Source organism: Acomys russatus, chromosome 19 (assembly GCF_903995435.1).
Source record: "Acomys russatus chromosome 19, mAcoRus1.1, whole genome shotgun sequence".
Taxonomy (NCBI): domain Eukaryota; kingdom Metazoa; phylum Chordata; class Mammalia; order Rodentia; family Muridae; genus Acomys; species Acomys russatus.
Genome location: NC_067155.1, coordinates 32993497 through 33009066, shown reverse-complemented (window position 1 = coordinate 33009066; position 15570 = coordinate 32993497). Strand labels below are relative to the sequence as shown.

At 46.6% G+C, this 15570-nt stretch overlaps 1 protein-coding gene across 1 annotated transcript in view; it reads left to right on the top strand.

Annotated features, from left to right (window-relative positions):
- The window catches only part of LOC127203328 (radial spoke head 10 homolog B), a 42193-nt gene that overhangs the window by 7083 nt on the left and 19540 nt on the right, over positions 1-15570 (top strand). Inside the window, exons 4-11 of the mRNA XM_051162110.1 lie at positions 1743-1811; positions 4406-4579; positions 7350-7435; positions 8932-9052; positions 9815-9991; positions 10748-10922; positions 11568-11689; positions 12942-13131. Of these exons, the coding sequence (XP_051018067.1) occupies positions 1743-1811; positions 4406-4579; positions 7350-7435; positions 8932-9052; positions 9815-9991; positions 10748-10922; positions 11568-11689; positions 12942-13131 (1114 nt within the window). The remainder of the gene's footprint in view (positions 1-1742; positions 1812-4405; positions 4580-7349; positions 7436-8931; positions 9053-9814; positions 9992-10747; positions 10923-11567; positions 11690-12941; positions 13132-15570) is intronic.

Genomic DNA, 15570 nt, shown 5'->3' with positions numbered 1-15570 from the left:
TCAAGACAGAGTTTCTCTGTGTAGCCTTGGCTGTCCTGGACTCTCTTTGTAGACCAGGCTGGCCTCGAACTCACAGCGATCTGCCTGTCTCTGCCTCCCAAGTGCTGCGATTAAAGGCATGTGCCACCACACCCAACAAGTACATCAATATTTCATATATTAATCACATAATGATAGATTGCAGGATTTTTCCCTTGTAAGTTTTTAATCTATTACAATATGATTTACATCACTCTAGTACCCACATAAAATACAAGACAAAAATTTTTTAAATGTTTGGTGCATTGTAAAGCATACACATTTGTTATTTTAACCTTTTTAAGTGGACAATCCAGTGGCCTTAAATATACCCACATTGTGTAGCCATCACCCCTGACAGCCCAGAACTTTCTGATCACCTTAAATGGAAGCTTGGCATTGGCACCCATGAAATGACAACTCCCTGGCTTACCTGATAGTTAATGTTGATGCTGCATAATTCCTTTTTTTTTTTTTAAGATTTATTTATTTATTTATTATGAATACAGTGCTCTGCCTTCATGTACACCTGCACACCAGAAGAGGGCATTAGATCACATTATAGATGGTTGTGAACCACCATGTGGTTGCTGGGAATTGAACTCAGGACCTTTGGAAGAACAGGTGGTGCTCTTAACCACTGAGCCATCTCTCCAGCCCTATAATTCTTTTTTGTTTGTTTGTTTTCTTTTCTTTTTTCGAGACAGGGTCTCTCTGTGTAGCCTTGGCTGTCTTAGACTCTCTTTGTAGACCAGCCTGGCCTCCAACTCACAGCAACCCACCTGCCTTTGCCTCCTGAGTGCTGGGATTAAAGGCATGCAGCACCACGCCCGGCATTGCATAATTCTTAAAATGCTAAATGCAACTATTCCATAATTGTTTGATATTTAGGGTCCTTTCAATTTTACTTTTACTTGTAGACCACAGCTAAGATATTTGTTCATTCAGATTATCAAAAATATGTGCTTATCATAGTAAAATAATTTTTAAAGGTTTTTACGTCTTAAATATATGTCTGTGTTCTGTGTGAGTGCAGATGTCCATGAAGGCCAGAAGAGGGCATTGGATCCCTTGAGCCAAAGTTATGAACATGCACACACATATCTATACATGTCTGTATCTCTCAGCACACAGCCATGTGCACATGCACAGTAAGAGAAAAAAAATATAAAACTTACAAATGTGATGTGTCTGATAGTTGGATAGTAGTTTTTAATTGGCTCTACCTAGTGTAAGTAATATGTTAAAAAAAAGAAGAAGAAGAAAAAGAAAATTTTTTTTTGTTTTTTAATCATCATTTGGTTTCGTTGGCTTTTGCACTATAGGGAACAGAGCTCAGGGCCTTGCGCGTACTAGCCAGGCATTCTACCTCTAAGCTTCATCCTCAGCCCGAAATCCTGAAAGACCGAGGTGCAAACTCCAAAGTAGTTTCATTCTTTTGGGCTACATACAATTTGGAGATTTCCCCGTGGCCTGCTTGGAGGAACATGACTCCGGTCACCAGATCTAAGTTTGAGGGGAAGGTTTAAACTCTTCCTTGGAACCCCTTTTGGCTTGGGATGGATCCCTGTGTGGTGCAGGCTTGGTGGCCACCGTAACTGCTGCTACGCTCACTGCAGCTGCTGCCAGGCAGCCAACACATTCTGCACGTGCAGGACGGAGCCCCAGTTTGCAGATGCCCAGCACCCACCGCTTCTGTCTGCTCACTGTGATTTCTTTCACAGGGTATATTTTCAGAAGGACTGATGCATGGACAAGGGACTTATATATGGGCTGACGGATTGAAATACGAGGTAAAGCATGATCATGATGGGTTACGGTTGTCAACTAGTAGCTGTAGAATTTGTTTTTTCAAGACAAGGTTTCTCTGGGTAGCCTTGGCTGTCCTGGACTCACTTTGTAGACCAGGCTGGCCTCGAACTCACAGAGCTCCATCTGCCTCTGCCTCCCCAAGTGCTGGGATTACAGATATGTGCAACCACACCCGGCAACTGTAGAATTTAATAGTCAACCTCCTGCACTTTTGTTTTGCTTTTTTCAAGACAAGGTTTCTCTGTGTAGTCCTGACTGTCCTGGACTCACTTTGTAGACCAGGCTGGCCTTGAACTCACAGACATCCGTCTGCCTCTGCCTCCTGAGTGCTGGGATTACAGCCATGTGTCACCTCTCCTGGCTCATTTTTTATTTTTTTAAAAGTGTGTCTGCATGTGTGTGTGTGTGCATGCATGGATGCATACATGCATGCATGTTGCTATGTTCAATGAGCTCAGATACTCTTAGAGGCCAGAAGAGGGTGTTGGATCCTCTGGAGCTGGAGTCACATGCAGTTGGAAGGAACTGACAGGAAGGCTGGAAACAGCACTCAGGTCCTCTATAAGAGCAATGCATGCTCTTAACTGTTGAAACATCTCTCTAGGCCCCTAGATATACTATTTTTATGAAAGTAAGTTAGGTTAGGCATGGTGGTACACACCTCCAATTCCAACATTCTAGAGGCAGAGGTAGGTAGTTCTCTATGAGTTTGAGGCCGGCCTGCTCTACATAGTGATTTCCAGGACAGCCAGAGCTACACAGTGAGACCCTGTCACAGCAAACAAACAAATTTTAAAAAAGAAGTTAGCATAGCCAGAACTGGAATCAGAATCCCAGAAATTGAGAAGCTGAGCCAGGAGAATTTTGAGTTCCAGGCCACCCTGAGCCTACACAGTAAGATTCCATTTTATAAAAAGAAAAAACAAGTGAAAAGGTAAATGTTGGCACAGAACCAAAACCTCAGAGAACAGAGGCTGCAGAGGCTGACTTATGTGCTCAACGCCATAATGTGGTGACTGCATCAGGTGCCTGGGACTCACTGTAGCTGGTTTTATTTGGTGCACTAGAGGTGCTCTGTGTGTGAGCATCACACGTGGGTGGAGTTTGGTATGGTAATCTATATGTTCTCTGCATGTGTAGCACGCAGCTCTACGTTTAATCCCTTGTGCATTGTATAAGCACAGTTTGTATAGTCTCTTTCATTCCTTTGTTTTTTAGTAATTAAGTCATACCCATCCCTGCAGATCTATTTTTACTGGCTGCATGGATTTCATTATCGAGGGCTTCACAAGAACCATCTGGGTTGCTAGGCTGAGGGGAAATGGGTATTTTTAAACTGATTGTGAGAACTGAGAACAGATTTGCCCTCCAAGAAACCGTGCCAGTTTCAGCTCCCACTCACAAAGCCTGTGAGTGCCTGAAGTGCTGTTCTAGAACTCTCCACGGCAGAGTTACTAATGCCATGGTGTTCATAAATGGCAAGAGACATTTAAGGCGAATGCATATAGCGTACGTATTCAAATGGCAGCTGGGCAGTGGCACGAGCTGCAGAGGTACAGTGAGAGCGAGGGAGGGTTGGGCCTCCATTTAGGGGAGCCTGGGGATCCAGCCACAACCATGTGTTAGGGCCAGGCTTTCCGAGAGGACTCCCTTTCCACACAACAACCTACCTTCTAGCCAGCCTGCCACCGGCATTCAAGGTTTCTGATCCCTGAGTGGTGATTTTTGTCAGGCACGTCCTTCTGCTCCACTGTCTCCGGAAATTCTCTGGAGTTTGAGGGTCCTCCCTTGCAAGCACAGAACCCTCCCAAATCAGCCCATCGAAGGGGGTTCACTGGTGGGATTTTGTCTCTCGATGAATCCTCTGCCTTGTCGAGCCACATAGCACCAATATGCCGTCTGGCTAGTGGCAAGAGCCAGTGACTGTGTTCTCTGCTCACTGGTGAGTATCTGGTGACTTCAGAGTCCTGGGATTGTAGCAGAGCAGCAGCTTAGCTTATCACACAGGGAGCCCTGGGTTCACTCCCCACTCCCCACTACCAACATCACCAGAAGAAAGGCTAACCTCTTTGGGCCATGGTTCACATCACCATGAGCTGCTCACGATGAAGGCACCCTTGGCCAACCAACACTCAGCGAGTTTTTCAGAAGGTGCCTGGGAGGTGGGCCACTGACTCACACATCTGCGGAATTCTTTGACGAGCCGTGCAGAGACAGGAGGTTTTCCACGAGGGGTCAGTACCTGGCTGATTATCCAGACCTCTCCAAGGTGGACTCTAAAGTTCAGATCAGGATTGGCAGCCACCACATCACCAGGTCACCTGCTTGTTTCTTGGTGCTCTGTGCAAATACAACCTTCCCAGTATTTTATTCTGCCTGGATGTCCATGCACTGGAAGAATGAGGTGTGGGGTGGGAGTGGGGGGGACAGAGAGGAGAATGTGAGGGGCACATCCACCACTTCCACAGCAGAACCAGGGGCAGCGTCACTGTGGTCAGGAGACTCTCCAACAGCCCCTAGCTGTGGAGTCCCTCCATGGCCTTCTTCTGTCACTCTGGGGGCCATTTTGCCTTAGGGAGACTTTGTGAAGAACATCCCCATGAACCACGGCGTGTACACCTGGCCAGACGGTAGCACGTATGAAGGAGAAGTGATCAACGGCATGAGGAACGGATTTGGTATGTTCAAGTGCAGCACACAGCCTGTGTCCTACATCGGCCAGTGGTGTCATGGCAAGAGACATGGGAAGGTACGTAGGTGAGGTGTACCCCATGAAAGGATCCCATCCATGTGAGTGTATGCATGATAGAAAGTTAATCATTCACAGCACTGTACAGCTGTCCTCACAATCGAGTCTCAGAAACATTTTCAGCACCACAATTAAAACCAATACACGTTAGGAAGTTGCTCCTCATCCCTCCCACTCCATATGCCCAGCAATTATTAATCTATGTCAATCTCTAAAAATCCATAGGATGTGTATGGATTTACTTCTTAGACATTGTGTCAGTCAGATTTTTTGTCATCGTGGCAAAAAACCTTGCCAGGCAGTGGTGGCACCCACTTTGAATCCCAGCATTTGTGACACAGAGACAAATGGATCTCTGTGAGTTCGAGGCCAGCCTGGTCTATATAGAGAGTTCCAGGACTGCCAAGGGACATAATGAGACCTTGTCTCTAAACAAAACAACCCCAACAACAACAACAATAACAACAACATCATCATAGAAACAACTTAGTAAAAGATGGATTTTGGCTCACAATTTCAGAGAGTTCAGCCCACAGTCATTGGTGCTATTTCTGGGCCTGTCATGGGGCAGAACATGATAGTGGTGGGAACATGTAGAGAAGAGAGGTGAGGCCAGGGCAAGATGCCCCAAGAGTGTGTCCTCAGTGACCTGTTTTTTCCTACTAGGTCCCAATCTTCTTCTTTTTAGTTTTTCAAGACAGGGTTTCTCTGTGTAGCCCTGGCAATCCTGGACTCACTTTATAGACCAGGCTAGCCTCAAACTCACAGCGATCTACCAGCCTCTTCCTCCCGAGTGCTGGGATTAAAGGTATGCGCCACCATGCCGGGCTGGTCCCAATCTTCTAACGTTCACAGAACCTTCCAAAAAAGCACCAACAGCTGGAAACTGAGCAGTCAGTGCATGAACTTGTCAGGACATTTTATATCCAAGCTATAACAGACATTTCCTTATAAATAGATTCAGATAATATGTGACCTTTTGTGCCTAGATGTTTTACTAAGCATATATTTTTGAGATACATCTAAGGTGTGGCATGTGTGGTATGTCACCCTTTTTTATTGTATTTACAATGTATTTCATTGTAAGTATATACTATAATTTATCTATTCATCCACTGATGAACACTTGAGCTAACTTTATCTTTCTATTACATTTAATTATTTATTCACACTCCACAGTGTGCATGTGGAAGTCAGAAGACAGTCTGTAGACATTGGTTCTCTCTGCCCTGTGGGTCTCAGGTTACAGAACCTTTACCCTGATGAGTCACCTATGTTTTTAGAAGAGCCTGTAGCCCAGGCTGTCCAGGAACTTACCATGTAGCCCAGGTTGGTCTCAAACTTGGGGGTGATCTTTCTGCCTCACTGCCCAAATCTGGGGGTTCTAGGCATGAGCCCAATGCCTAACATAAGACAGAACTCCTTTGTCTGTTCTGTGCCTTCCCAGGACACATTGCTACTAAGGTGTGTGTTGGTGAGAATAGGAAATGATTCTCACAGGCTCCCATGTGAGGAACTTAGCCTCTGGCTGATGGTCCTGTTTGGAAGTTTCTGGAAAATAGGCATGACCAGCCTATGCATGTGACCCACAGGCGCTATGCATCTCAGGATCCCGTGAGTCAGGTGCAACATACAGACAGAGAACAGCATCCAGTCTCAGTATGAAAAGGCTGGATGGCCCTGGTAGGAGGTGAGGCCTAGCTGGAGCAGGCAGGTCTCTGTGGACTGGTCATTTGGGAAGTGACTTGTTGCTGGCTTCTTCCCACCGCTCTGTGACTCCTGTCTGTCACAGGGGAGCAGCCTCTGCCATCTGACCCACTCCCATGATGTTCTACCTCAACTGGCCCAGAACTAACAGAACCGGGTCATATGGGTTGAAGTCTCTGAAACCACAAGCCAAAATAAATCCCTCCATTAAATGGTTTCCGTGAAGTATTTCTCCCCTAAAAACAAAAAATCTGACTCAGACAGGGCATGACTGGCTTGTGACACTGGTGTATGTAGCTTACTCTTTCCTCTGTGTGTGTTTGTGTGCATTTTCGTGCTGTGCATGTGGTGGTCAGAGGACAACCATGGGAGCATGTCCTCATCTCTTATATTGTTTGAAGCATCTCTTGTTATTCACTGCTATATGTTATAAAATTTGTATGGCTTTTTCTATGCCCACTCTAGCTCAGATAAAGACATGGAGACCTATTATGTCTATTACTAAGCTTCATGTACTATAGCTGGGCAGCTACTCATCTATTCTAACCTGACTATGGTGTCCTGGGCCACTTCCCAGCCATGTGTCCTGTTACCTGTTATCTTAATCTTGCCCTGGTTGCTCTGGCTCCATTGGTGTCCTCATGGAGACTCCTCCCTTATGGTGACCTTTACCCTGCCCCCCACACACCTCTCTCTCTCCCAGGTGTATAACACACCAGCTGGCCCTCGTGATCCCGGACATCCTCCTGTCTCCGTCTCCCATTCCCTAGTAGGAGTGCGGGGATGACAGATGCTCAAAGGCTTACATTGTGTGTGTGTGTCCAGCTTTTTATGTGGATTCTGGGATCTGAACTCAGGTCCTCATGCTTGCACAAAGAAGCACTTTTACCCACTGGGACCTTTCCCCAGCCCAGCTTTCTTGGTCTGCAAAACCAAAGCATCATGGGTCGTGTGTCTTGCTAATTAAGACCTGAACTTCTGCATAGTTTATACATCTTAGGTTTGCATGTGTGACCTCCGTGTTTCCAAGAGTCCTGACTTCTCTTCATGTTGCTTGTTTTAGGGCTCCATCTATTACAATCAAGAGGGAACTTCCTGGTATGAGGGAGACTGGGTATACAACATCAAAAAAGGCTGGGGGATAAGATGGTACGTGCGACCCTTCCCTACACATTTGGGTTGCAGGTGGAAAAGCTTTCAGAGGCTCACTTGATTCTGACCCAGGGTAAAGATAAGGTGCAGGAATGACAGAGAACACATCTTCTGTCTAAGCATGGTATGGAGTTTTCAGTCACTCCTGACAGAGTCTCCACTATAGTGAAAAACATTTTATGGAAATTCAGAAGGACACACAATGTGTCTGATTTTACATTTCACTTTATCATGAGTAGAAACTGCCTTCCTTTGCCCTCTGCACGCATCACAGATTCACCGCTGTGTGTGTTCTGAGGAACGGCAATGTTCTTGCTTGATTTCAGATTGATCTGACAGTAATTTGTTGTTATTATTTTAGTTTGGGCAGAGGTCGGGATTGAACCCAAGAGTCTGGCACATGCTAGGCAAGCACCCTACCACTGGGCTACAGCCCCCACCCTGTTTTGCTTTTTACATACAAGGTCTTACTGTTAGCTTACCTTGAACTGGAGTCTCCTTTCTCTGCCTTCCAGGTGCTGAGATTACAAACCTCTACCTTCATACCCATGAAGGGAGATATATTTATGTGTGTGTGTGTGTGTGTGTGTGTGTGTGTGTGTGTGTGTGTGTGTGCGCACATACATGTTGGTCCCTGTGAAGCCAGAAGAAGGTGTCAGGTCACCTCAACTTGGAATTACGAACTGTCCAACATGGATGCTAAAAAATGAACTCTGATCCTGTGGAAGAGCAGCAAGTGCTCATACCCACTGGGCTAGGGAGGTGGATCAGTATGTAATGGTCCTGCCAAGGAAGAGTGGGGAGCTGAAGTCATATTCCCAGCACCCATGTAAAAAACTGGGCATAGCAGCATTTGCCTGTAGCCTCAGCACAGGGGAGCAGAAACAGGAGGATCCCCACAGGACTGATGAGCTTCGGGTTCAGTGAGAGAACCTGTCTCAGAAATAAAGATGAAGATCAGCAGAGGAAATACATCCAGTGTCCACATGCACACGTGCACATACCACATACATGCCCAGCAATACATAGTAATCATAACACAATAGGAGCTATTTCTAGAAGATATAAAACCTCACTGTTAGCCACGCATGTGGTGCACATCTTTAATCCCAGCACTCAGAAAGGCAGAGGCAGGCGGCTCTCTGTGAGCTAGAGGCCAGCCTGGTCTACAAAGTGAGTCTAGGACAGCCAGGACTACACAGAGAAACCCTGTCTTGGAAAAAAGAAATCCCAAAACCCCCAACAACAACAACTCACTGTTGCCCATTTATTGAATAATGAAGAGGTTTAATAAAGGAAGTTATTTTGCTCCCTAATACAAATAGTTTTGCCAGTCATGTGCTACCATTGGGTTTCAGAACTGGGAACAGAGTCCTGGGTCCTGGGTTGGATTTCCCTCAAGAGGCATTTAAGGGGTAAGTTTAAGGGCTTTAAAGGCAAACATTGTCGATGTGATCTAACTAATTGTTCTTCACTGGTTCCTCTGGTCCCAGCTACAAATCAGGAAACATATATGAAGGCCAGTGGGAAAACAACATGCGCCACGGGGAAGGCAAAATGAGATGGCTGACGACAAACGAGGAGTACACCGGCCACTGGGAGAAGGGGATCCAGGTAGGCACCTGTCCATCACAGGGGCCACAGCCTGAGGTGGGTGTGGCGCTGATGGCCTCCTTGGGATGGTCAGTGTCAGATGTCAACTCCCAGAATCTGGAACTGCCTGTGAGATGGGCCTCTGGGGCAGCCTGGGATCCATCGTTTTGATTACTCTGATTGGTGTGGGAGCACCCATCTCAAGCGTGGAAGGGACCGTTCCCTGGGCAGTGATTGTGCACCCTATTAAATGGGAAAGCTGGCTACGCGTGTATCCATTGCCCTCTGCCTTTGTGGATGCAGTGTGACCAGCTGTCTCAAGCTCCTGCCGCTATGGCTTCCCCAAAGTGACTGACCATAGCCCAAAACTGTGGACTAGCCTTTCCTCCCCTAAATTGCTTTTGTCAGAGATTTTTTTTTTTTAATCATAGCAGCAGAAGAGAAACTAAGTCAAAACTCAAAGTAATAATCTACTAGCCTCAGCTTCACGTTTTAATCGATGTTTTATTATTATGTCTTCTGTAATGGTCTCACACATCTTTAATCCAACCTACAAGGTAGGTGCTATTTCTATCCTGCACTCGAAGAACCTGAAGGGCTCAAATCATTCGCCATAAGTCAAAAGACAGTTAATGATCGGCTGAGCTGAGGCTGAACTCAACCCCTGCCTCTCGGCTCATGTGCTCTGCCCCTTCAAATCACCAGTGTCTTTGCCATAATTTGAATTCAGGTAAAAGGTCGTTTATGCTGACAAGGTCCTTTTTTTTTTTTTTTTTTTTTCAGAATGGCTTTGGAACATATACCTGGTTCCTAAAGAGAATCCCCAACTCTCAGTATCCTTTAAGGAATGAATACATAGGGGAGTTTGTAAATGGCCTCCGTCACGGACAGGGGAAGTTTTACTATGCCAGCGGAGCAATGTATGAGGGAGAGTGGGTTTCCAACAAAAAGCATGGCAAGGTGAGTGCAGCTGTGGAGACAGAGATGGTAGAAGGCGTGTCTCTGGTAAGTTGCATTATTCGCTCTGTAAAGATAATTGAGCTATTTACAACCTCATGTGCTTCCTCGATATTTAACAAATGATCTAATCCATTTTTGTTCTTTGTGCATGCAAGTAAATGAAGGTGCTGGTTGCAAGTTACAATCTACCTTATAAGCTTTCGCATATGATAGCACTGTGGGCTTTGGGCCTGGCTTGCAATACTAACCCAGTGATGTCAGCATTTCTTTTCTATCTACCCATATGGCAGCTTCACCCTGGGATTGCCACCTTCCTGTGATTACAAGATAACTGCTGTGGTTCCAGACCACACACCCCTCTAAGGAGAGGAGAAGCCCATTTCCCAAAGCTCTCTACAAATGCCTCTTATTTTACAGAGCTGAACCGGGTCATTTGACCACCTCAGAATCAGTACTTACCATCTTGGGGTTGACAGGTAGCAGGGCCATACTCATTGGGACGGGCCCTCTGCTGGCCACTCACAAAGGTTAATAGGTGACTAAACCTGGGGAGAGGGTGGAGGAGGAAAAAGAAAAGAAGCCAGGAGTCCTGATGTGAAACCCAGTGGAGGGCAGTCCTTTGTGGTCTAAGTGCTTATCTTCAGAACAAAAAAGAAAAAAAGCGCCAACCCCTCGAAAGCCCTGCTGATGAACACTGAGTAATATTCTCCCTGAACCCATTTCCCAAACTGCCCAACACTTTGTTCCTACCTCCAGGGCAGAATGACTTTCAAAAATGGACGTGTGTATGAAGGGCTGTTTTCTAACGACCACATCACCCAGATCCTTGAACCTGAAAATGACTTGACTCAAAGCCTGGACCGTCGGTCAGAAAGCTCCCAAAGGAGCCGGCATCCGAGGGGATCGTCCATCAGCACTGCTAAGGAGCCTGGTGGGTGAAATTAATGTCTTTTTTTTTTTTTGGTTTTTCGAGACAGGGTTTCTCTATGTAGCCTTGGCTGTCCTGGACTCGCTTTGTAGACCAGGCTGGCCTCGAACTCACAGCGATCCGCCTGCCTCTGCCTCCCGAGTGCTGGAATTAAAGGCGTGCGCCACCACCGCCCGGCTGATTTGTCATTTTGAAAAGGGGTGTAAGTTGTCCAAGCTGGCCTTAAAGTCTCTCTGTAGCACAGGCTGGTCTTGAATTTACAATCCTTCTTCCTTGGATTCCTGAGCAGCTGGTATATAGGCTGGTATATAGACCTGTGCCACAATGCCTGGTTGTCAAATACTCTTCTGTCACATTGTGATAGTCATTCTGATGTGACACTGAAAGGGTTCCTTTTAAATATTGATTGCTATTTATACACATGCACGCGTCTGTGGGTACCCTCAGAGACCGGACGACGGTGTTGGATCCCCAAGAGCTGGAGTTACAGGCAGTTCTGAGTTGCCTGCCATGGGTGCCAGGAACTAAACTTGGGTCCCCTGGAAGAACAACAAACCCCCTTAGCTGCTTCCAGCCCACAGTCAGAGGACTTTACCATGGCTTTTCACAAGCATTCTCCCCCCTCTCCCCATTTGCTTTGTTCATTAGAGACCCTGCGGAAGCTGGATGGCAGTGAAAGCCATTCTGTGTTAGGATCGAGCATTGAGCTGGACTTAAATTTGTTGCTGGACATGTACCCCGAGGAAACCCAAGAGGAGGAAAAGAAGCAGGTAAAACCCCCTTTACCATTACATGTTTATATTTTAGGCACTATTTTGTCTTCGTGTGCCTGGTGGGCACTCTGTCTAAACCATCTCAATTGGCAAGTGAATGGGCTGTGTGAAAGAAACATAGCCCAGAGGGTAAGACTCAGTGGCGTTGCCCAGGGCCTTGGAGCCCAGAGGAATCACCAGTAGTCAGACCAAGGCTATGACCACCTCCCATTCATGGAAGGTGGGGCCAGGGCGCCTGCTGAGGGTCAGGAAATCCTGCACCTAGCAATCAACAGACCCACTGTGGGGCTGGGGAGATGGCTTTGTGAAGAGCATTTGTTGCTGCTGAAAGGAACTGGGGTTTGGTTCCTCGAGTCACCACGGTAGCTCATAACCATCTGTAATTCCAGGGGATCCTACGCCTTCGCTCCAGTCACACCTGTGGTATAGATACACACTTGCATGCAAAACACTTATACATATAAAGCAGAAAAAATAAATCTAAAAAAATAAAGAAGGCAGAAGAAGAAAGAAGCCTGCTATGCTGAGGCTGGAGAGATGGCTGGAGAGCCTCTTCCGGAGGCTCCAGGTTCAATTCCCAGCACCCACGTGGCAGCTGACATCCCATACCTTCTAGCCTCCACAGGCACGACACGCATACGGCACACTGACATATCATACACATGAAAATTTCAAAATCTAAAACATTAAAAGGAAACCCTGTTGTGGGGGGTGTTCACCAGGGAACTCTGCTCAGATGAAGGTGTAAGCCAGTGGAAAGTCTTTATTAGTCGGGCTGCAGCTGCACTGGGTGTCCCGGATCCCCAGGTAGCACTGAGCCCTTCTTGGGATGAGCTTTTAAACACAGAAACCATGCTCTAGGTTGACGAACTTCAGTAAACAAGAACAGGTAACCAAACGCAGAACTGCAGAAGCCAAAGGTAAGGTTGCTGCATTTTTAGACTTTCCCAGGATAATGTGGACTTTGATGGGTTAGGCCTTTGCTTTAGTTTTGGCAAACGGTGCTGTTTTCCATGGTGAGTTTTCCAGCCCGAATGGTACTTCCATCATAGAGTCAGTTGTGCTAAGGTCTGGAGCCCTTTTACAACCCACTGTGCATGATGGCACACATCTGTAATCCCAGGCAACGTGGATGCTGGGAGCTGAGCTCAGGCCCCGACAAGAGGACAAGCACTCTCAGCCGTCCCTCCAGCTCTTTGCTCTTGTTCTTACAGTGCACAATTACATCCCAGTGCTGCCTTGCTTTCAGGTAGAGTTTGCAGTCCTAAGGAACATTACAGAGCTAAGGAAGGTCTACTGCTTCTACAGCAGCCTCGGGTGCGACCACTCTCTGGATAACACCTTCCTGATGACAAAGCTTCACTTCTGGAGATTTCTGAAAGACTGTAGGTTCCATCACCACAATATAACTCTCGCAGACATGGACAGGGTTCTGAGTGGTGAGTAGTCCAGGTTCTCTTCCTCTTTTGCTTCCTGCCACTTGGAAATGAGCTAGGAAATGTTGAGAGAAAATGGGGAGATGGCTCTGTGCGAGGGAAAAATGCCTCTGCCCAAACCCAAATAAACAGGCACGGAGACAAAAGATTGCAGTGGATGCGAAGCGTTTAGTGATGATTTCGTAAGAATGCAAGAATGGGCGTCTGGGTTTAGGGGTCAGAAAGTTTCCAAGAGGCAGGGCTAGTGGACATGTGCAGAGAAGAAGCATTTGCCAGGCACGGCAGGCAAACATGCACCCTCGGCAGCTGTGGCTGCAGCACAAGACCAAGCCAGCCCAAGTCCCAACACGGGTGGGGGTGGGGCTCATTAAGTCCCAGGCCTAGCCGAAGAGCTGTTAGCAATTGATGGCAGTTTTCTTCAGGGATGTGGCCTCTGATAGGCTATGCACATCCCAGGAGATGGTCCTCCACCCATGCCCATAGAGGCAGCATTAAGTAAGCTGGGGGGACCAGCGGGGGGCTTAAAAAGGAGCACACAAAGTCGGGAGGGAAAGGTGGTGGATCACAGGAGAGGAATTGGAGGCGAGGGAATGGAGGTACATGTTCCATCAAACACATCATATGCACGTGTGAAATTATCAAACAATTTTTAAAAAGAGCAGGCATCTGGCATGCAAGCACAGGTGGGTCAAATGAAGCCAATCATTTATCCCTTATCATGCAGCTCCCGTCTCCAGTTGCTTGTCGACTGAGTGTTCAGAGGTGCCGCGCTCTTACCAGGGTGTCACCTAAGTTTGCTTATTTCCTCACAGGATATGTTTTCTTCCCTTTTCCTTTTATGTCCACATCCAACAACAAGGATTTTCCTGCTGGTGTCCCTCCCACCCCCAATAACTTGGACCTAGTCACATGAGCAGGCTGCCTGTGGCTTCTCTTACCCTAAGATAGACTTCTTGTTGAGTTGCGGGTAGCCAGAGGCCTAGATGAGCAGGGGCCAGGTGCCTCCTACTTACCTGTAACTCTGTAAGACTAAGCCTGTTGAGGTACTTGTGTGTTGAAAATGGACCATCGTATTTTATCCCCGCCCTCAGTGGGTAAGAACGCTTGAAGCACCCACTTAAAGCCGGTCATAGTTTCATGCGCCTGTGAGCCCTGAGAACTTGGCAGCCAGGCTGTCTTCCAGTTCAGTGAGAGACCCTGCTTCGAGGCAGTAAGGTCAAGAGCAATAGAGAAGACACTTGATGTCCCAGTATAGCCTCAGTATGCCTGTACGTGCGTAGCCGTGCACACTGACACACTTATGTGCATGTACCACACACAGTGCTACACACACATGTACATGCAGTTTAACATGCAGAGACAGTTTCATACAATAAGAGCAGTGCTCAAAGACCAACCAAGCAGAGGCCTATATTATAGGCCTGTTCTAATGCAGCCCCAACCTGTGCTTGTAAATCCAGCTTTTCTGGAGCACATCCAGGTACAAATTTGTGTGTTGCCTGTGGCTGCCTTTGCCCTGCACCACAAGAGTCGGTCTGAACCGTGACGCCACAAGTACTTAGTGTTGGACTCTCACAGAAAAGTTTGCCTCACCCCATCTACCAGGGGGAAAAACCACTATATTGTAATGTTAGAAGCAAGGAGGATCAGAAAAGACTTGGAAGACTATTAAAAAAAAAAAAAAAAGCATCGGGGAACCTTAGGATTAGCCTGGGTTTCAAATTAGAAGGTTCATTCCATTAACAGTGTTCTGGGAGGAAGAACTGAAAGTCTCAAATGTATCTACTTGAAAAATAACATATTAGAGGAAGGGGCTGTAGCGAGATAGTTCAGTGGTTAGGGTCATCTCCTGCCATTGCAGAGGACACTTCTGTTCTCAGTATCTACAAAGGCTCACAACTGCTGTAACTCCAGCGCCAAGGGGATCCAGCGCCCTCTTCTGGCACTGTCAGGCACCTGCACTCAAGTGCATATACCATCCCCATACACAAAATTAAAAATAATTGTTTTTAAGATTAGAAAAAATAGGGCTGGAGAGATGGCTCGAAGGTTAAGGGCACTGGCTGCTCTTCCAGAGGTTCTGAGTTCAGTTCCCAGCAACCACATGGTGGCTCACAACCATCTATAGTGAGATCTGTTGCCCTCTTCTGGTGTGCATGAAGACAGAGCACTCATATACATACAATAAATAAATAAATCTTAGAAAAAATAATTTTTTAAAAATTAGAAAAAACACCTGTTTACTTCAAATTTAAGGGCTAGAAACATACTTAAAATCATTTAAAAGTGAGAGCAATGGTGGTACGTGTCTGTAATCCCAGTATTCTGGATGCTGAGGCAGGAGAGTTCTGAGTTCCAGACTATCTCTGACTCTCTTACAAGTGCGCCTGTGCTGGTAACAAGACATCTTGTAAATGTCTCAGAAAGTAATTAGAACTCTTC